Source organism: Pyrus communis, chromosome 3 (assembly GCF_041283825.1).
Source record: "Pyrus communis isolate YQ-2024b chromosome 3, ASM4128382v1, whole genome shotgun sequence".
NCBI lineage: Eukaryota > Viridiplantae > Streptophyta > Magnoliopsida > Rosales > Rosaceae > Pyrus > Pyrus communis.
In genome coordinates, this window is record NC_142567.1 from 28,160,154 (window position 1) to 28,182,648 (window position 22,495).

The 22,495-nt window shown below is 38.2% G+C and overlaps 4 protein-coding genes across 5 annotated transcripts; 3 read left to right on the forward strand and 1 right to left on the reverse strand.

Moving 5' to 3' along the window:
* The first annotated feature begins 415 nt into the window (after positions 1–415).
* Positions 416–8,189, forward strand: LOC137715801 (kinesin-like protein KIN-14F). The gene is made up of 18 exons (XM_088691698.1): positions 416–693; positions 1,097–1,312; positions 2,808–2,971; positions 3,245–3,388; positions 3,503–3,859; positions 3,970–4,038; positions 4,187–4,414; positions 4,580–4,661; positions 4,757–4,852; positions 4,933–5,112; positions 5,317–5,423; positions 5,542–5,720; positions 5,834–5,998; positions 6,095–6,348; positions 6,457–6,620; positions 6,709–6,885; positions 7,057–7,766; positions 7,864–8,189. Exons 2-18 carry the CDS (start codon positions 1,150–1,152, stop codon positions 8,003–8,005), a joined length of 3,381 nt encoding a protein of 1,126 aa, XP_088547824.1. The 5' UTR covers positions 416–693; positions 1,097–1,149; the 3' UTR covers positions 8,006–8,189.
* Positions 8,190–8,916: 727 nt separating this feature from the next.
* Positions 8,917–9,873, forward strand: LOC137715614 (uncharacterized). Its single transcript, XM_068454958.2, has one exon. The coding sequence runs from the start codon at positions 8,917–8,919 to the stop codon at positions 9,871–9,873; it is 957 nt and encodes a 318-aa protein (XP_068311059.2).
* A 1,490-nt stretch (positions 9,874–11,363) lies between these two features.
* Positions 11,364–15,138, forward strand: LOC137716543 (regulatory protein RecX family protein). 2 transcript variants are annotated; one of them, XM_088691699.1, is made up of 7 exons: positions 11,364–11,545; positions 11,905–12,167; positions 12,353–12,640; positions 12,774–13,029; positions 13,343–13,435; positions 14,075–14,162; positions 14,459–15,138. In XM_088691699.1, the coding sequence occupies exons 1-7, from the start codon at positions 11,472–11,474 to the stop codon at positions 14,729–14,731; spliced, it is 1,335 nt and encodes a 444-aa protein (XP_088547825.1). In that variant the 5' UTR covers positions 11,364–11,471; the 3' UTR covers positions 14,732–15,138. The 2 variants fall into 2 exon arrangements, with proteins under 2 accessions (XP_088547825.1, XP_068312100.2); XM_068455999.2 differs by having other exon boundaries at positions 11,366–11,545; positions 12,852–13,029.
* Positions 15,139–16,925: 1,787 nt separating this feature from the next.
* On the reverse strand, positions 16,926–21,054 carry LOC137716542 (Leucine-rich repeat receptor-like protein kinase family protein). Its single transcript, XM_068455996.2, has 2 exons — positions 17,937–21,054; positions 16,926–17,827 (listed from the first exon to the last, which is right to left on the reverse strand). The coding sequence occupies exons 1-2, from the start codon at positions 20,758–20,760 to the stop codon at positions 17,355–17,357; spliced, it is 3,297 nt and encodes a 1,098-aa protein (XP_068312097.2). The 5' UTR covers positions 20,761–21,054; the 3' UTR covers positions 16,926–17,354.
* Between the last annotated feature and the right edge of the window lie 1,441 nt (positions 21,055–22,495).

Consider the following 22,495-nt stretch of genomic DNA (forward strand, 5'->3'; position numbering starts at 1 on the left):
TGATAACTCTTGTTGATAAGAATTTTCAGTGTGTTTGGAAGACGGACACATACGTTATATATCATTATACAAGTGAAGGGATACTTGAAAAAAATTCTCTCCACTTATATAATAATATAGGATGAATTGCTCCGTGTTTAGGGCATTGAAAAATCTCTCCTCTAGTTAAGTACTAACATTGTCGTTCACAAAAAAGTAATTTAATTTGATCTATCAAGCATTACTTTTCATAACAACAAACTTGTGACATTTAACTCTAAATACCACACTAACAGATACTAGCGCATGGGACTACGCTTTCCCATAATCTGATTTGGGTTCACCCCAGCCACGTGGAGGGACAAGATCCAAGTCAAACTCACCCTCAAACTTTGACCTGTTTTTGTATTTTTGCTAAGCTAACCCCAGAGACAACAACGTTTCAATTTGCAGAGTCTTTTAATGTTTCACTTAACTGGACTCTCACTCTCTCCTCTCACATAGGAAAGCATTCAATGAGCCACTACTCAATTTTGAATACTCATTTCACAATGCACACGAGAAGCTTGCTTTCACCTTCCATGTCTGGCTCAGATCAGATCTGAAAAGTTCAATGCAAAGCTGAGCTCAACTTCAACTACTGATCCAACTCACTAAATACCATTTTAATTTCTTGGGTTGGTTTAACTTCCAGATGCTCAAGACCCTTTAAAGGTAAGAGCCTCACAAACACACTGCACTCACTCAGATCATGATCAATGTAATTTCTAAATCTCATTTTTCTGTATGCGTTACAATCTTTTCACTTAACTATATATGCCATCAAACTGTTGTTTGCAAGAATGTACGTTTTTTCAAGGAAAGTGAGTTTTGCACTCTCCTTCTCTTAATCACACAATGTGCTTTTAGTTGAAATGGTTAAGAGCGCTTAGACTGCAATCAAGGTTCTGTGTTTGAATCTCCTACCCAAATGTCTATTAACAAAAAAGGTTTTAAATATCAAATTCAGCAGAGTAGTGTTTAAACTTTAAAAATTGCTGTGCAGACAGTGTAGCTGAATGAGATTTTTGTCCAGTTCTAACTATGTTTATTTTTGTTATTTTATTGAATTGTGCAGTGGTTGCAGAATAAAGAATAAGTAGTATATAATTTCTTGGAGAACTCTCAAAAATGCCACAAGAAAGCAATTTTAATTCAATAATCTTCACATCACCTAGCAAGAACATGAGAGGGCTGAAGGGTTTAGTCTCCAACAATGAAGCTCCTCCATTTGCAAACACTGAGGAGTTCATCAATGACTATGAATTGGCTCAAAGGAAAGCTGAAGAAGCAGGTATTGTTCTTTACTTACATTTTAGCCAAAAAAATAGGAGACTTTTCTTCCAAAGCTTTAGTTCTAAATATTTATTATTTATTATTATTATTATTATTATTTTCTTATAAACTTCTTATTTTTCTAATTTTAAATTTGTCTTAGCTCTTTAATTTAAATAAATAAATAATTTGTCTCAATTCATCTGTATTTTGGGTGGAGAGGTTTGGAATGTTTGATACTTGACTCATGGGAAGGTAGCTAGATTAGATAGGAAAATAAGAAGTTTATAAAAATATGTTACAAGGTTTGAATCGTTGGATCTTTGATTGATCGGTGCATAGAATGTCAGTTTTACATGTGATACATGTTTTATACACACACACACACACATATATATATATATAGAGAGAGAGAGAGAGAGAGAGAGAGAGATATATATATATATATTTTTTTTTTTTTTTTTTTTAAATTTGTAATCTCTGGGAACAAATATAAAGTATGTGATAAACTATGAAAAGTAAAAGAAAGAGTAAATATAAAGTATTTTGTTGGTAATGATTTCACATATCGATCGCATATGGATTCTGATGAATGATTTGGACCTTCCCAAATATTGGGTGGGTTCAAATTACCCATCTTTGCATGATATACATAATAATCTGCCGAAAGAAGGATTTAGTTTAGCATAAATTAATTTACAAAATACTCTTTGATAGTGACGATTAAGGCCATCTCTGCAAGCATCACTATTTTTGGTGGGGTTGGGGGGAAATAACAGTGCAACTGCAACTAGTGATAGCTATAATGTCAACTTGTTAAAAATCTGAAATTCAGAATTGAAAAAAAAAGACCGGGGAATATCGCCATAGCTTAAAATGCTCATAGACCCTCCTTAGCAGTTAGCACCAAGAAAAGAACAATGGGCAATGAATCTTGGACAAAAAATTTGGTTTGAGGTGAATTGGAGGTGGCTTTAACGAAGTTGGAAAGTTGCTAGAAATTTCTTAGTGTGACGATATACCGTAATGTACTGCTATTAATCTACGTTAGAATATAGTAGACTACATAGACCTAGTTGAGAAATTTTTGAGTGTGTTGGAAGAGGGTGATGGGTACGATCGAAAAAATTCTACTGACTACCTATGATGTATGGACATGGACACATGAATACGACACGACGCAAGGATACGTCAAATTAACGAAAAAAATTGTTGTATGACAACAATGAATACGACACGACATGGAGTTACGGCATGACACGGAGATACAAAGGGATACCACTGTGTCCATGCACCAGTTGACTACACATGCAATTTGTTTAGAAACTTACAAATTACCAAAAATAATTCCAAAGAAAATAAATAAAAGCCAAATTTCACTTAGATAAAATTTGATTCTTCAGAGTCTTATAACCTAGTGAAAAAAAAAATTTCCTAACCTAAATTTGAAATGTTATTGTGTATTTGTGGTTTAAATTCTAATAATGGTGATTAATTGTGTTTGTGTATTTTAGCTTCAAGGAGATACCAAGCAGCAGAATGGCTGAGGAAGATGGACTATGGCGCTTCCGGAACACTTTCCAAAGAGCCCTCTGAAGAAGAGTTCCGCCTTGCTCTCCGCAATGGCCTCATTCTCTGCAACGTCCTCAACAAAGTCAATCCTGGTGCTGTTCTTAAGGTGATAATTACAAATATTCTATTCACTTCTTTTTAGTAGGGTAATAGCATTAGTGGGTTAAATAGTTAGTTGTTAGCGGGTAGAGAAATCGGTGCAAATGAGGTGTTATGTTATATGCATGACTTACCAGTTAGTTTCTTTACAAGGAAATGTGCTACATCTATGGTCATCATAATTCAAAGCCGTGATTATTTTCAAAAACTTGTGGCGGGTTTGGTTTGAGTTTTCGCGTTTCTAATTGGGTAACATTCTTTGCTGGATTTCAAATTATAGGTGGTGGAAAATCCCATCATTGCGGTTCAGTCAACGGAGGGGGCAGCACAGTCTGCAATTCAGTATTTTGAGAACATGAGGAATTTCCTTGAGGCTGTTAAGGACATGAAGCTCTTGACATTCGAAGCGTCTGATCTCGAAAAGGTTTGGTTTCCTTTTTGATAAAGTGGAAAACGGTTGGATGCTATCATAGTTACGTAGCATTTTGGAATAAAACATGCATCTTGTTACTGCATTCTGAGGGATTTGGATTTGCAGGGAGGCTCGTCGAGTAAAGTTGTAGACTGCATTCTTTGTCTCAAAGGATTTTACGAATGGAAGCAAGCCGGTGGAATTGGAGTTTGGAGATATGGAGGGACTGTGAGGATCACATCCTTCCCAAAAGGGCCACTATCCTGCTTAGGTAGTGAAAGTGCTGATGAGTCAATAGACGAGTCGGAGTCATCACAGTTTGAACAACTATTGGAGTTTCTTCATCTTTCTAGTGAGGTCTCAACCGAAGAATCCAGAACTGCCAATGCTCTTGCTTTCCTTTTCGATCGCTTTGGACTTGGACTTATACAAGCTTACCTTCGAGAGACTAATATGGTCGAAGACTTGCCCTTGAATGCAACGGTAGGTAAGATCCTTAATATAAATATGATTCTATTTTCATAACTATACTTGCCGAATCAATTCTATTGTCTTAAGGGTTCTGATTCAGTTTAGTGACTAAAAATGTATAGGTAATCGATACTTTACTGAGTAAGGTGGTCAAGGATTTCTCAGCGCTGCTTGTTTCACAAGGCACTCAGGTATGTTAGAAGTCTCCGTCCCACGGTGTTTCTATTACTAGCATTGTGTAGAAGTACTTCTACTGGATCAGTTTTTCGACTTAAGCAGGATGCCATTAGTCAGCGCGTGGAAATAATCTTACATCCCTAATTTACAAATTTTCTGCAGCTTGGCCTTTTTCTAAAGAAACTACTGAGAGGAGACTTGGGTGGTCTATCTAAATCGGAATTCGTAGAAGCTATTACACAATATCTAGGTCAAAGAAATGGTTCGGTCTCAAATGATCTATCCAACTTCTGTATTTGTGGTGGGAAAGGTAGAGAGGATGTTCAGTGTGACAGTAGCCATTCGTCTGTCCATGAAGAACTAATTAGGACTCAACAGAAACAGCTTGAGGTGAGTATCCGATCTTCCGTTTCCTGCAAGAATTATGAAAATTTCGCAGGTGCATTAATAGATCAAGCATATAGGTTTTCTTCCCTCTTCCTTTTCGGCAGAATGCAAAACATAGATTTTCTTCTTACTCAACCGTTTGCTTTTGTCCGTCTTGGATATCTTTAGGAGCTCAAATCATCTTTCCAAGTGACGAAATACAAAGTCAAACAAGTTCATTCAAACTGGGAGGAAGAACTTAGAAGGCTTGGTAATATTCTAAAGATTTGATCTGCCTCGAGAATATTTCTGTCAACTACAAAAATGGATTCATTAACCTCATACTTTCATTTTTTTCGGTCTCAGCACATCACATCAAAGGCCTTGAAGTGGCATCCTCTTCCTATCAACAAGTTATCGAAGAGAACCGAGTTCTTTACAATCAAGTGCAAGACCTCAAAGGTGTTTATTTCATCCCAGCTTAATGTATTATCTAGCATGTTAGGATATGGAGCTTATTTAGAAGATTTTATTTCTTGCAGGATCAATTAGAGTATATTGCAGAATCAGACCCTTTTTACCGGGGCAATTGAACGGCCAGTCCACTGTGGATTATATTGGAGAGAATGGAACCATCATGATTGTCAATCCCCTTAAACAGGGCAAAGATGCAAGAAGGGTTTTTACATTTAACAAAGTCTTCAGAACAAATGTCACACAAGGTATTCTATCATAGCAAAGTTTTTCAAACCGCTATCAGAAATTGAATTCGAAATTTGAGTAACAGTTTATTGAAATAAAACGAAGATGTGCTACTACACTACGATTAGCCATGAACGAGAATGAAACCTTCCTTTTACAGTTTTTACACCTTAACATTTTTGCGTAAGAAATTATTTGTGATCTCTCTTCATTGTTCTGTGCAGAGCAAATATATGGTGACACTCAACCACTGATCAGGTCAGTTTTAGACGGTTATAATGCATGCATCTTCGCGTATGGTCAGACTGGTTCGGGGAAGACATACACAATGGTAATGCCAATTTACTCTAGTTTTGCAAATAGATGTGAGAATTCGTATATGTAGATATTAGATTGTATTGAAAAACTACTAATACACACAACATGCACTTCTTGCTTATCTTATGCAGAGTGGCCCTGATTTAACAACAGAAGAGACATGGGGTGTAAACTATAGAGCCCTTCGTGACTTATTTCAAATATCGAAGGCGAGGCAAGACATAGTAAGATATGAAGTTGCAGTTCAGATGATCGAAATATACAACGAACAAGTGAGAGACCTTTTAGTCAGCGATGGCTCTAACAGAAGATATCCTTGCCCTTCATTTATTTTTTCTCCAATTTGAGTCCAAATTTATGTCTTATGAATTCACAAGTCTATAAACAATGTTTGTCACATTGTTTCCTTAACTTATATGGTACATTAGATATACGAAACAATTCTCAACTGAACGGCCTCAATGTACCTGATGCAAGTTTGGTTCCAGTGACATGTACTCAAGATGTTCTTGAGTTGATGAAAATCGGCCAAAAGAATCGCGCTGTTGGCGCTACAGCTCTAAATGAGCGCAGCAGCCGGTCTCATAGGTGGATCATTTATATTTTATTTTGTGAAGTTTAAGCATCATTTTGTTTTTTGGATGTTCTAACAAGTGAATTTTGGATTGGCTATTTCTTCTGCAGTGTTTTAACAATTCATGCACTTGGAAAGGAGTTGGCTACTGGATCAATTCTAAGGGGCTGCCTTCATCTTGTGGATTTGGCCGGGAGTGAGAGAGTTGATAAATCTGAGGCTGTTGGCGAGAGGCTAAAGGAAGCCCAACACATAAATCGATCGCTTTCTGCACTTGGAGATGTCATATCTGCTCTTGCACAAAAGAGTACACATGTTCCTTACAGAAATAGCAAACTTACTCAAGTCTTGCAAGACTCTTTAGGTAACCTTAAAAACATATTAAGTCTTGTTGATCGAATCCACTTTTCCAAATGCTTAGCATTTTAATTCGATCTGAAATGTCGATGATCTTAATTTTGTCCATGTTTAGGTGGTCACGCAAAAACCATGATGTTTGTGCATATAAATCCTGAACTTAATGCCCTCGGGGAGACGATCAGTACCCTCAAGTTTGCTGAGAGGGTTGCATCCATCGAGCTTGGGGCAGCTCAATCTCATAAAGAAACGGGTGAAATCCGCGAACTTAAAGACGAGGTTTATCTCTCATTTCTGCAGTTCTACTTCAAATTTTCACTGATTTATGTTATAGTGCTTGCTTAAAAGTAAATAAGTATCTGTGTAGATATCAAATCTTAAACTGGCATTGGAGAGAAAGGAAGCTGAGCTAGAGCAAATTAAAGGCAACACACGAAACGCCACAGATTCCCAAAAGTCAAGAGCTGTTTCACCTTTCCGTGTTCCAAGAAATGGTACTGGAAACGGTTCAAAGCCAGCCTTGGACGAGACTAGGATTTCTGAGGTACATTCCGTCATGAAAAATGAAATAGTTGAAATTCGGTACTATATTTTTCTTGAGGAGTGATGCTAGCATTAGACTTGGGAGGTTCTCTAATTGCATACAAATGAAATGGTTTGGTAGCAGATGATAAAAGTTCATCTCATTTTTGTGCTCAAATTTGTTGGCATTCAGGCAAGAAGTTGCTCTACGGGCAAGCAAAGGCGGTTGAGGTTTCCCTCTGCATTCGCTGACAAGGAGATTGCACCGAAGATGCCATTACCAGTTGAAGACAGATTAGTCATCCCTGGACATCTCAGAACACCATCACCTCCAGTTAGGAGATCAATATCTACTGATAGAGGGGCCTTCATCAAAAGTAGGAATAAGGCTGACACAACCGAAAACCAACCAATTGCGAAAGTACCATTTCCAGCTAGAGTACCTGTCAATAAATCCCTTGCAACTATGCCGGTGTTCCCATCAACTGAGAACAACTCGAGGGTATGCACCAGTTCGCGAGAACCAACTAAGCACGAGGACATTTTCGGTGCATTAAACAGCCTCCAGAAGGCCAACTCCAAGAAAGTTTACCAAGAACCTGAAGACGAGCAGTTTAAGCTAGCTCTTAATGTAAGGCAAGGCGGTATTAGAAAAATCAAGAATGAGAGTAAGGCAGCTAAGGCCAAGCAGAACCGGATACCAGCTAGAGTTCAAAATTCAGATGCAGTGACAACAATGTTTCCCAACTCAGATGCTGGTGAAAAGATTGAAGAGGCTCGGAAGAGTGACTTCTCTGAGCCAGAAAATGAAGATATCCTCATTGCTTCACCCAAGCATAATTCCTTGATGGCGAAAAAGCTTCGGCAACCCTTGCCAAGGAACTATATAAATCTTGAACCAAGGTATGATCTATAAACCAATGGCTTTTCGTTATAAATTTTTTTTTTTTTTTCGGATTCTCATTCTGAACCTGTGTATGCTGTGTTCTTTTACATGCAGAGGACTAGTGCAAGCAGAAGAACCTTTATTGGCTGGAAAGTCCGAAAACAAGCTTCTAAATGGCGTAACACGAAATCAAAGGGAAGGCGGCAACATGGCCATGCCTGAAATCAGAAGAAGCCGATCCACACGGAATTTTTAGTATTACCTTGAGGAATTTTAATGCTTTCAGTTTTCTTTTAAAACATCTTTTGTATAGTTGCTATGTATGTTGGTGTTCCAGATTGCATTTTCCTTAAACCTTTGTCTTACTATATAAATTACCTATATATACTTTTTGAGATCACTCTTTCTGTAAATAAAAAAAACACAATGTTGCAGTTCTCGATCGAGTTTTTCTTCTACTGGAAGCTATTTTTAGGTTTTACAGGTGCTTTTTTCTCCTTTTTATGTACAAAGATTGCATATCTACTTGTCATCTAAATTTACTAAATACTAAAACAGAAAGAGAAAAAAAAAAGGATGAACATTTGATTTGATATGGATGTAAACAGATTTTAATATATTTCACACGTTTAACAGAGTTTTGTTACCCGCGTCATCACGCGGGCTCAATGACTAGTGTATACTAAAATTAGTAAGGAAGAAAAAGAAGGCGATTCTTCTAGTACCAATGATAGCCATGGAACCAGCCTGGAAGTTAAGAGACACTATTTATAGTAAAATAGATAATTCTGTTAATCTATCCATACACCTCATTGACAGCCTCAGCTAGCTATGATGTTCTTCCTCAAAGCAGCTATTAAGATCTCAACTCCCTGAGAAGTCCCATCGCTATTGATACCATCGTTTGGTAAATTTCAACCTATTCTTCGAGCCTCTAGTCCTCGATATCAATTTTGATGTCTCCAGAATTTGAAATCTTGGCTTCGTTCTTCATATTTCATTTGTTCCATCGTATCAAGAATTTTGACCAGCTACAATAGACCCTGTAATCCAAGATAGCATGTGAGTCTTTTTTGTTGATCTCAAACTTCTGAAAAAAAGTGAGAGCTTATTGTGTTGCAAAATTCGGGTGGAGTAGATAATGAGGCATCTCTTTTCCTCGTGACAATGTCTCATCAAATTCTTCAGGCCTCACCCGTTTCCATTCCAAAATCACCATCTTCTGAGAAAGTGTGCAAGGAAAAGGAGACAGATAAGCCAGCTCCGCAGAGCGCTGTGACTTATGTCTATCAAGCGAAAATAGCTGAATTGTGCTGCAATGTCACAGTGACATGGTGTAAAAACCTAACTAGCCATTCCCTCTGCATCACAGTGGAAAAGCCTTGTCAACAAAATCAGTGCTGTACTTGTAAGATTGACTTAAACTCTACTCAGTTTTGGGGCAAGAAAGGTCTCAAATCGTTTGAAGTAGATGGAAGACGGGTAGATGTGTATTGGGATTTTCGACAGGCAAAATTCTCCTGCATCCCAGAGCCATGCTCGAATTACTATGTTGCCTTGGTGTCCAAACAAGAGGTGGTTTTACTGCTGGGGGACTTAATGGAAGATGCTTATAAGCGGACCAGATCAAGACCATCATCGGAAGAGGCTAGGTTGATGTACAAGAAGGAGAATGTGTGCGGGAAAGGATTGTTTTGCACCAAAGCCATGTTGGAGGAAGGGAGGAAAGAACATGACATTGTGATTGAAACATTGTTGTCCGGGCCCAAAGATCCTGAAATGTGGATTAGCGTAGACGGGACAGTGGCAATTCGGATTATGAACTTGAATTGGAGGTTTAGAGGGAATAAAACTGTGATGCTGAATGATATGCCAGTTGAAATTTTTTGGGATGTGCATGATTGGTTGTTTAGTAGCTTAGGCACAAGCCAAGGGTTTTTCATTTTTAAGGCAGGGAGGGTAGACTGGGAATCATCGAATATCAATTACGATTATGCGAGTAGAAATGGAAACTGCAGCAGTTGCAGCCTGCAGCACAGTCCATATAACTCACCAAAAGGCAAAGGGAGCTCATCAAACATAGGAGGGTTTTGCCATTTTCTCTATGCTTGGAAAACCGAGTGAGACATTTTGAGCGGTATATAAATCACGGTTTAGTACTCTTTATTGTTAGTTCAATGTCCCTCTAGTTCGATATTTGATTTAAAAGTTTGTAACCGGTTACTTGTACATGTTTCCATATTTTATATAAAACTTCTTCAAACTATAAGAAGCTCTTGGGGAGATCTAAAACGCATAGCTATAAGAATTACTTTAATGACAAATTTTCTACACTTACGAGCAAGAAGGAAAACTGTAATTGTTATAATTATAACAATGCAATTTAATCAATAAAACTTTGAATTTAGAGACCACTCAAACGATTAAGCCGCTACGAAACGAGTAAGCCCTAAAAACTTGATCGTACGTATAGTACTTTAAACATGTCTGACTATTGATTTAAACACAAGTAAATAACTAACGCAAAGAGTCTTCTATGTTGTACTAATCCTTAGCAATCAAACCGTACGAGGAGTTCGTGAATATTGCGTGTGTCAACAAATGCAAGGACCTTCACTTACATAAGCATGTTAACCTAATAGAAGAATTCCATGCCGGAGATCACAACTGATTTTAGGTGGTAGAGATGAGTTTTTGGCGGCATCCAGCATGGACAGGACCTGGTTCTGCTGGTCTTTCGCCGCCATGATTGAAGACGGCAGGTCTTCGGCTGCCATGATTGAAGCCTGTGATTTTCTCTCTCGATTAATTTGCTTCCAAATTAACAATTTGTTGGATTGGTATAGAGCTGAGTCGATATGTATTTATACGGAAGACGGTGAAGCGGATCCAAATATCAAATGGGCAGTATGTATGTAGTGGGAGGGACTTGAGCATACTGATCGAGGCGGGATCGAGCACTGCCTGAGGAACTCGAGAGGGGTCTTGAACGGCTAAGGGGAGCTGTCGAGTCCTGAGTGCCTATATTTCTAAATCTTTAAGAAAAAGACGGCCAAGTTCCTTTAAGTTAATAGAAATGTTAGGACTTGTTTCACGTAGCATATTTTAAGTTATCGAATTTAAGAGAATTGTTATTGGCACTTCAAAAATCTCATTCTACACTCTCAACTTTCTATATTTGGAAAGAAAAATACATTTGTGATGAGTGTAGGATGAGATTTTTGGAGTGCTAATAACACTTCCCTATTTTAAATTCAATTATCGTTGATGACTATTTGAATTAAATTATTATAATTGGTCTATTATGTAGCTTAGCTCACATACCTTATCATTTAGTGAAAACAGTTGGGGTCGAGCCATGGAAATCAACTTTTTTTTAGGGTTGTGAATACTCACAGATGCATTTTAGTCTCTTTAACTATCATTGTATTGTATGATTTATCAATACTAGAAATCGAACTAACTAGCCATATGAAATAAATACTTGAAATTCGTCTCAATTAGTACCACTGAGCCACTCGTAGTGGTTAGATTAGGTTTGTATATTACTCTCTACAATTTAGATTATGGAGTATCTTTTTATACAGGAATAAATAAGACCTCCGAGCGAGGGTAATTTCGTAGTTTTTGATAAGAGCGCCAAAGAGTTTGTTCAACAAGGCTATGGCTGACAAATTAAAAAATTAGGGTTTATCATTCTTCGTCTCTGAAAATTCACAATTATGACAATTCACGCGGGAATCCTCTGCTTCAAAACCCAATTTCAGTTTCCCTGTCGGCTGCTCCCCCTGACCTGGTGAGAAATTTCTTCACTTTCCAAATGTTTCCGTCTTTGGTGTGTTTGGTTCCCGAGAAAATGAAGGAAAAGGAAAGAAGGTTGCTTTAAAATTTTCCATCTTTTGAATGTTTCTGTATTTTTTGAGATAAATTTGTTAAGTAGTGTGAAGTTTAAAACTTTTGAAAAACAAATCCCAAATTGGGTAACAGTTGTGTGACTTGGGTTGTTGATTCTCAGCCCGTAGCATCCAAATATCTGCATTTGTGATTTTCCTATCTGTTTTCTCAGGAACCAAACAGAAAATTAAGCTTAGAAACTCAGCTAATGGTCATTGACAGTTTGTATTGTATTACTAAGTTTGTCATTTGTTGGGATAGGAGGAAATGTGCCATCACATGCTTGCAGAACAGAGATTACAGTTCCTCGGCTCCAGTTAGGTACATTCCGAAAAATTCTTCGAAAGTTAAGAAATTGGAAAGTTCTCCACAGAAAAAGGGTTCTGAAGAGAAAGAGTTCCGTGAATTTCCGGAGGTTAAACAGAGTGGAAGAAGGGTGCGTAAAAGCCTGGACTTCAATGAGAAGCCTCAAAATCAGAATCAAAATCGATATAGTAATTCATCGTTTAGTGATGCTCAGAAAGGTATTCTGTTCTTTAACTCAAGTGAAAATAAAAAAATTTGTTGTGTAACATCCAGACATAGATGTATGATTGCATCAATACATGCTCTTTCACCTGGAAATTGTTCGTGTTTCTTCAGTTGTCATGTTTTGTTTGGGATTTGTTTATGCAATAAACTCAAACAATTTTCTTGAAAAACATTATAGCAGCTCCAGATTTGAAAGATCAGATGAATCATCTTTCGGGGGCTGTAGGCTATGAACTCATGGAAGAGCCTGAAGAGGTTTTTGAAGTAAAGGGTTCTAAAGAAAAAGAGTTTCCTGAATTTTCGGATGTGAGCGCACTGAAGAGTGACGTTAAACATTGGGGAAGAGGTGTGCATAAAAATAGGGTACTGAATGAGAAGCCTCAGGATCAGAATCAACAGAGTTCTCAAAAAAAGAATCGGAATCAAATTGAATATGGTAACTCATTGTTTAATGACGTTCAGAAAGGTACGTTATTTGTCTAACTCAAGTGAATAGAGTAAATTAATTGCATAACATACAGCGATTTTATGATTGGATTTACATCTATGAATGCCCCTTCGCCTAGCAATTGTAGCTTCTTGTTATTGTTTGTGTTTAGTTGTGAAGTTTCATTTCGGGCTTTGTTTATGCACAAAACTCAAGCCCCATTTGCTTCAAAACATTTTGGAATCTCCAGAGCTGGAAGATCGGAATGATCGTATTTTAGGGGCAATAGGCTATGAACTCATTGAGGAGCCTGAGGAGGTTTTCGAAGAGTTAAATATCCTTGAAGAGAAAAATTGTCCTGAGCAAGGTGTAGTGCAAGGTATAAAGCATGATGCTGAGCAAGTGGCAATAAAATTACTTGCAACCAGGTTAAAAATTTCCACCACTTCATAGCCCTGTTTGATATGTCTGCGTTGTATATCAGTATGTGGTGTAGTGTTTCCGCAACTTCATAGCTCTGTTTGATATGCGTGCAATGTATATCAGTACGTGGTGTAGTGTGCTAGAATGTTAAAGGGCAGGGATACTTCCGAGTTACATGATTTTGTGAAGTTTCTATAACAGTGCTTGAGGACATGTATCCCTGGACTTAAGATGCTATAACAGTTTGAAATAAGGGTGTTTATCTGTGAAGTGTGAATGAAGAAGAAATTTTTTTTATGTAGTTCTTTTCCTTTGTAGGGCTTTCACGGCAGTTGAACTGAGAAAGAAGTTATGTGGAAAGAATTTTCCTCTAGGTACCGTCGAGGCAGTGATAGATGACTTCATCAGCAGGTATTTTCTAGTTACAAGAATGTCCTTTTTTAAGAGCTCCTCATCAGCCATTTTTTCTGCAAACAACCTTTGTTTGAAAACTTTGCATACATGGGTAACTATGTCACAATGATCTTAGAAACTGGTGCTTACAGGCAATGCAAGTTGTAAGACTGGTTCGGCTACCACTGAAAAGAAGCACACACACAAAAAAAAAGCATTATAGAAATCTGGAAGCACCAATTATATGAAAACCAAGTGGCCCGAAAGTCTTCTAGACCATAGTTAAATCATTTTTCTTGCTAGCAATCATATCAATCGTTATTGTCAAAATCATGTCAATAATGTCAATTGTAGTGACAAATGGAGTATAAACTGTGTAAAAGAAAAGAACATCTGAACAAATGGCATGTGTAACACCGCAGGGGCTTTCTATGTACCTGGATATCCCTTCCCATCTTTTTTTTTTTTTCTTTGAACCAGTCGTTATTGAATGACTGGTACCACCATATAATTGATTTTTCAATTGTACTGATCTCTAATTATGTGTTTATGTTTTCTGGAGTTATTTTTTCATTTACATAAGTGAAGTTCCAAAATTTCATTTCGTTATATATGATATGACATCTTCAGTGATTTTGACTTTGAAATTTGTTGTAGAGGCCTAATCAATGATAGCTTGTATGCGGAAGCATTTTCTCGTTCCAGATGGTCTTCCTTAAGTTGGGGACCAAGGCGAATAAAGCAAGTAAGCCACTATTTCTGTATGAAGAGAATTGTCCTAGACTGAGATGAGTATTTTAGATTCATATGTTGAAGGACCCAGATTGACATGTTAAACCTCGTTTTTTTTTATTAGAGCTGTCCCATTTAAGCAAGAGTAGTCATGTTCATATTGCACTAGGTAGTCGGCCCTTGTTGGAGTCTTTATTTTAAAAATCTAATCAGACCAATAAGCAAGCGTAATTGCTAGAGTCCACTATTCATATTAGCAAGGGTAAAATGTGTGATTATGTGTAACAAAAAGCGTTATTGTTGGTTTAGGCACTTTTTAACAAGGGAGTGAGTAATGTTGATGCTGAGAAGGCAATTAAACTGGTTTTTGAGGAGGGAAAACCAGATGAGGATGAGGAGTTAATTCATGGCCTGTCGAAGCTCTCAATGGATAATTTAGTTGTTCAAGCCTCAAAGCAGTGGCTCCGGGGTCAAGAAGTGCCTAAAGAAACGAGGAAATCGAGGATTGTTCGTTGGCTTCAGTATCGCGGATTCAGCTGGGGTGTCATCAGCTTCATATTAAAGAAGTTAGAATCTGAGTAGCCACCCTAGAGCACAATGAGGTTCTATCTTTTCCGTGACACATAAGAACAAAACGGTACTGTCCATAACCCTCAACTGGAATGTTAGTTGTGTAGTATGGATAGGGTTTTGGTCTATAATGTCACTTGCTGCTGTGGCCAGAAAACACTCAGTTTGGGGTCTAACCGTTGTCAGTGTCGGACATATATTGCGTTAGCCTAGCCTGGCATCGGGGTGAGGACTACCTTACTGACAACATAGGTAGTAGACAACCCAGAAGTGGGCACTACTTAGCTGTCTTTTGATAGGGTACCACCATTTTTCGGCTGAAATCAGAAAATCTCATGTCTTCATGTATTGTGAATAAAGAAACTCAGTTGTTTGTGTTCCTAAATCCAAAAATTTGAACCGTTCTATTTGTTTCCACACTTTTGGCTGTTTTTGTACCTCTTAAGAAAGTATGTAAGGGCACGTTTGAAATGCTCCTATAGAAAACTGTTCTGCTCATAAGCGATAGTGCTTAAAGTGGATTTATTAGAAGAAAACACTTGGAAGTGCTTCCTTAGGAAACACTTCTTAAGTGCTTCTCCAATAAACACTTGCAAGTGCTTCTGCACTTACAACCATGAGCACTTCTAACTTTTACGGTCAAACATGAAAGTGAAAGTACTTCTAGCTAGGGGTGGTTTTGGTACATTACCGTACCAAAACCTATGTACCAATTACCATACCAAATATTTGGTACGGTAAAATCTATTACCATTACCGTACTAAATTTTTGGTATACCGAATATCGGTATACCAAATAGTTTGGTTGGTATGGTATGCTAATGGTAATTGCCACTCGGTTTTACGTCACTTAATTTGTCCAAAATCTAATATTTTTTAATTAATGTAGAAATGTAAAAAATATAGAAAAAATATATAAACGCTTGTAATGACAAGCTTTACAACTTTCGTGAAGAGCTTAACTTTGAAATTGGCCATTATAATCATATAAATCATAGATCAAAATTTAACCGTTGATTGTTGTTTACATTTACACTTCATTTTTCTCATCAATTTTTTTTTTCTTCAGATTTTCTTTTTTGAAAACATGATCTATTAGAGGATGTAGGAAGATGAACGGTTTGGATCGTTGATATTATGTTCAGAGTTTTACGGTTCGTAAAAATATTGCTTGATGTTTATAAAGTTACTACAAACTATATGACATCAACTCATATTTCAGTTAACCGTAAATATCGAAACGTGATATCAAAGATCTGAACCATTCATCTTCTTACATCCGCCAGATGATCATGTTTTCAAAAAAGAAAATTTAAAAAATGAAATTCAATAAGAAAAATAAAGCATAAATGACAATTGACGGTTAAATATAAATTTAAGGTTTTTGGATTATAGTGTTGGATTTTGAAGCTAACCTCTTCATGAAAGTTGTAAAGTTTGTCACTATGAGTGATTGTGTGTGTGTGTATATATATATATATATATATTTTATTTTATTTTACATTTTTTACACTTCTACAATAATTATTATTAATTTTGCCTCAAATAATTATATGAATAAATACATAATATAATATTAATAATATTGGTAGGTATGGTATACCACCGGTACTGCTTTTGGATACCAGTACCGTATCGAAAAATATGATACAGTACAAATACCGTACCATTACCAATTGGTACAAATTTTTAGTAATAATTTAGTATGGTACGGTTGGTAAGGCGGTTGGTACGGTAATTTGGTAAAAATTTTCACCTCTACTTTTAACCATTCTAAAAAAAGCACTTCCAAACCGGTCATAAACGTAGACCTCTACAATATGCTCAAAAAGTGGATTCAAATCCATGTGCAGCTGTAATGTTATGGAACAGTTTACCTGGTTTTGTGTATTATATATATATACACGTGTGTGTGTGTGTGTGTGTAGAGGTATAATGGTCCTGCTTTTTTCTACATGTGCTTCCGATCACAACATACCAAGTCTTCTAATCCAAGTGTGTGTGTGTGTGTGTGTGTGTGTGTGTATGTAGAGGTATAATGGTCCTGCTTTTTTCTACATGTGCTTCCGATCACGACATACCAAGTCTTCTAATCCAAGATTAGTAGATTTATTTGCTGGAAAATCTTGTTTTTCAGATAAGCACATGGACGTGATGTGGAGTGGGGATGGGGGACCATGTGAGAGCTTGGCTGGAAAGAAAAATATGGCGTGGAATCTCATTTCCTTTCTCCTTGCATTAAATTCTAATTGCATAAATCCAAAAATACCAATCATTGTTTAAACTTCTACATACATGCCCTGAATTTAGTCTCACTCCTAATCACAAGAGGAACTTGTCAGACGTCATCATGTGTTTTAACTTCCTCACGTCGCATTGTGGGATTGGTTTGGGCACGCAGGCCCCTTGATTTCCCTGCTTGATGTAAGTCCTCTTGAAAGACAGTTAAGCTAGTCTCCCTTAAACGCCGTTCTAGTGGGGAGGCAATTAATTATTTCAATCTAACCACAAATAATGAAAAAAAAAATTGAAAATTACACTAAAAATGCTCTAATATTCTTCCTTGCTCTATGGGATTTTGATTCCCCCTAAATATATGAACATTAGTAGATGAACTACGAAGCACTTTAGCTTCTCATTGAGACCTTGAATCTTCAGAGAAGGCAAAGGAGTAGTTAGAAGAGCCTTGTGAGCCTTGTGACACTCCCTTCCTAGCAGGAAGGGATGCCAGAATTGCTTGCAAACCTCCTCCCTTTAACAACTCCGGTTCCGGCCTTGCGCAGTCTACATGTCGAATTTCCTTGAGCATTGCAACGACATCCTTCATCATCGGGCGTTCATCAGCACGGTTGCTGACACAGAGAAATGACACAGCTAGTGTCTGCAGCATTTCGTGCATTGCAGGATCCGATCTTCCCCTGAGCTTTTGATCGAGAATGTCAATGGGATCTCTCTTGCACGCTAAGTGGTCCCGAATCCACTGAACTAAATGTGCACCTCCGGGCAGAGTTGGGTCTAACGGATGCCTTCCTGTTAGTACCTCTAAAAGAACAACGCCAAAACTGTAGACATCACTCTTCTCAGTGATACTTTGCATTGATGCATGCTCTGTAATCACCGAAAATGAAAACACGAAAAACAATAGTTAGCAATTTAATGGAAAAAATTTGGTAAGAAGATTAGGAACTAACTAAACTTCGTTGAAAGTAAACATTACCAGGAGCCATGTATCCATACGAACCAGCCAATTGAGGCCGATGACTTGTTTTCGAAAATTCATCACCACCATTGCTGTTCACAATCCTAGCTAATCCAAAGTCAGCAAGATAAGGCTCATGGCCAGGACCCAACAGAACATTCATGGCTTTCACATCACCATGCAGAATAGCCGGCACACAGTCATGGTGCAAGTACGCAAGTGCATGAGCCACGCCTAAAACAATATCGTATCTAGCCTCCCAATCTGCTCCTCCTTTCCCGTAACCATGTAGAAGAGAGCTCAAGCTTCCGCTGGGAAGGTAATCATAGAACAGAATTTTCAGGTTTCGGTTTGAACCCCAACCCAAGAGCCGGATGATGTTCTTGTGCCTGATTGATCCGAGCGTCTGAATTTCGGAATTGAATGCTCCTGACTCTTCTGATGACCACATCTTCTTCACTGCTAGCGTTTCTCCATTTGGAATTGTCACCCTGTATACAACCCCAGAGCTTCCCGTGCCAATCACATTCGATGATGTCAAATTCCTGACAATGTCATCTATAGAGAAATCGAGCTTCTGGTACAAGGTTATTTCCCAGCCGCCATCTTCCCTGAGAATATTGCTAGCTATTCGCGCACGGACTAGGGTGTATACTGCAAGCAGGAGAAGAACTGCACTGACACAAATGAAAACCGATGTGATCAGCTTCATAACTGATCTATTGTGCTTTGATCCCATCCTATCAGCTGGACTTGTGACTCCGCCAGAGATGTAGAGACCTGTGTTTGCAGCAAGGTCACTAAGAGGGAGCTTCCGAAAGAATGGGGTGTTAGGCAATTCGCCGGATAAGTTATTGAAAGAGACATTGAGGGAAACAAGGTTTTGAAGGTTTGTGAGAGTGTTCAAGTTTCCGGAGAGCTTGTTGTGGGAGATGTCAAGGATTCCTAGCTTGGTAAGACTAGAGAACTCAGACGGGATTTCACCCGAAAATAGGTTGCAGCTTAGGTTGAGGGATATTTCGAGTGAAGGAATTTGACCAAGTTGCTTTGGAATTTCACCTGAGAAGCCATTGTTGCCAATGTCTAGCAATTGAAGCCTACTGCAAGAAAGGATCTCAGCTGGGATGCTGCCAGAGAGCTGATTCTTCCCAAGATTGAGTTTTGTCAGTTCGGTTAATGATCCAATGCTGGGAGGAAGCTGACCGGTGAGCCTATTATCGGAGATGTCAACAAACTGCAGGCTTTTAGGCAGAGTGTCAGGGACAGAGCCGGCGATCCCATTCGAATGGAGATCAAGAAACTCAAGGTTCTGACATCCTGATATCGATGGAGGGATTGCTCCAACGAGGCGGTTGTTGCTCAAATCAACGAAATTCAAGCTCTCCAAGTTGCCAATCTCGGATGGAACAGTACCTGCCAGCCGGTTACGATTCAACCTTAACCTGTACAGGTTTGTGCAGTTTCCTATATCCGGCGGTATAAAGCCAGATAAATCATTGGAAAGCAGCAGAATCTTGGTGAGATTTTGTAATCCGAAAAGATTTCTTGGTATTGAACCGAATAGGTTGTTGTAAGAAAGATCAAGAGCCTGAAGATCCTGACAGTCTGAGAGACTCTCAGGAATGTTGCCCGTAAGCCTATTTTGCCATGCGAAAAATAGAGTTAAGCCCTTGAGGTTGCCAATGAGAGCAGGAATCTCCCCCGAGATGTCGTTGTTGTCAACTTCCAATTGAGTCAGAGCAGTGCAGTTTGAGATTTCAGAAGGTATAGTACCTGATAACTGATTGACACTGAGCTGAAGCTCTTGAAGATTCGAAAGCTCACCAAAGCTTTTTGGTATTTGTCCTGTCAGAAGGTTTTCTGAGAAGTCCATGACTGTGAGCTCTCTGCAGCTTCCAAGCTCATTTGGGATTGAACCCACCAAGCTGTTCTGCCACAGCAACAGACTCTGAAGCTTCCCGAGCTCTCCAATTCGCTTTGGGATTGGACCGGTGATGGAGTTCTGATACAAGTACAGGTTCTGCAGCTCGCTGCAGTTTCCGATTTCTTCAGGGATTGGACCAGACAGCAGAGATGTGTACAAGGCTATTGTTTGGAGTCTTTTGAGCATTCCGATCGACGTGGGAAGGCTTCCGGTAATGCCGGTTTCAGCAAGGCCTAACATGACCAAGTTGGTGCAGTTTCCAATCTCCCAAGGTATCTCACCGTTGAGATTCTTGTTCCCTCCTGCTCTGAAGACTTCTAGCTTTCTCAATTCTCCAATACTCTTAGGAATTTCGCCGCTGAGTTGATTGTCATAGAGTGTAAGATACACAAGGCGCGAAAGATTTCCGATGCCGGAAGGGATTTTGCCTTCAAAAAGATTCGTATTGAGAGATAAAGTTTGCAGCTTGTTTAGGCTGCATATTTCTTCTGGGATTTCACCAGAGAGAGAATTGTCACTGAGATCAACGATCCTAAGCTCGTGATACTCTCCAAACTCTTTTGGGATCGTGCCAGTGAGATTCGTCGAAGAGAGGACAAGGGTCTTTAAGGACTTGAGAAGTTGAAAGTTCGAAGGCAATGGACCTTGCAATTCCAATGCCTTCAACGTTATCTCCTCCACTTGTCCGTTGGAGCTGCAGCGAACCCCGAACCAGCTGCATGGACTTGTGTCGGAAGGATTCCACGATCTCAATGCGTCCGTGGAGCCGTTTAAGCTGTTCCTCCATGATAGAAGAGCTTGGCCTTGTTCATCAATGGAGTAACAAGATGAAAAGAAGAAGAGAGAGTTTATTGAAAGAAGTAAGGCGATGGAGAAGAAATTGGGAGAAGGCAAGAGATTCCTTAGAGTTGCAGGCATTGCTGGTGAGAGAAGAGAGAAGAAAGAAGAGAGAGAGGGAGAGAGAGAGAACAGCAGGTCATCTGTTTTGGGATTGTAGAGGGAGGAACCCCATGTATTGTTTATAGAAGAAAATAGCAGAAGATCTGGCTCCAAGCGCTACTTCATTATTCTATTAATTAATATTGTTGTTAATTTTAGGGATGGTGATGCAGATGGGGGACTTTCGGTTTTATTTATGTAAGTGTGTTTATTTTTGAAATGGGTTAGACTAACGGAGTGTCAGTGTGACGGTTTCTCAAATCAATCATGTATCATATGAGAAATTTAAATACATAAAAATATATGATTGATTTTGAATACTGCTACAATAACATACATATCATACGGAAGTTTTTCGCCTACTTTTCATTGTTATTTTGTGTACACAAGTAACTTACTTTTACCGGGTGTAAGTACGGTCAGAACTCACATTGATGTTGCTGAATGTCACGAAAGAAAAATTGCCCTTTTTTACTGCTCATTTTGACAGTTAAACTATTTTGTTTCCTCTTTTGAGGCATTTGTTTTCATCCCATGTCCAAGCATTAATTAGTTGGATAAAAACAGACATGCTTTTAGGGGGACTGATTGATACACTGAAGAGTAAAATCAGCCCTTGACTCTTATCAAGGATAAAAACTCGGGTGTAGCCGAGGATGTATCTCCTCTCTCAATCTCGCTTATTCTACATGAGTGAAATAAAAAGAAGGCGATATCTCCGATCACATGTAAGAATCTCCCGTTATTCAACAACACTGTTCAGAGTTTTCAGACTTTGATAGCTCAGTGATCAAAACCAGCTAGATGTATTTAGCTCTGGAAATTGTTAATCAAGAGGACAACATCTTTCTTAAATAAGCCAGGTCCCAAAATTGTGGTCCAGCAATTTTAGTGGTCAGCGATATTTGCTGAGCCAGCCATATCTAATTAATTTGATAGCTTGCTCAATTGCAGCAAATTTTGTGGTGATTGAAGGAGCTGAAAGCTGATGAGTATCATGTTCCTATTCAATTGAGGAAACACATTCTTGGTGGAATTAATAACTTCATAAAGTAACAACAGATTTTACGGCTAAGTGGATAAAAACATTTACTAATGTATTTGAAGTCTCATGTTCGATTTACTAACCTATATATCGCTTGTATCAAAAGAAAGAAAGGGCTTCAACAAGTATGTAGCAGTAAAAGAAATAAAGATCTAGAATTTAGTCTGAATATTGAACAAGATTACGAAAGGAAAACTGAGTTTTTGTTTAAATTTCGTTTATTTATTTATTTAAAATTTAAACCCATGTTTTTTGTTGAATTAATGACTTCATCAAATATGTAAACTCGTGTCTCTAATAGCAGATATATAAAGGAGCAGGACTGCTGCATATGAGCAGTAAAAAAGAAAGATCGGAGAAAAGATCTATAATTTGGTTTAAATATTGATTAGAAAAGGTCAAGTGGGTTTTGGTTAATTAGGAAATAAAATTAAAAGAAAGTACATTATTTATTTATTTAAAGGGAATTTACTTGAATTTCAGGGATCTTGAGAGATTATTTCGTACAAACAGCATGGGAGAATATATAGTAATTTTGTAAAAGCACATGGAATAGTGAAGTGCACATGAAATATTGAGGAATATGTCTAAATTAAAATGGTTAAAAAAAATTAGTTTTTTAACCATTTTAATAAACTGCAAATATGCTGTCGGGAGGGTCTTTGCTGG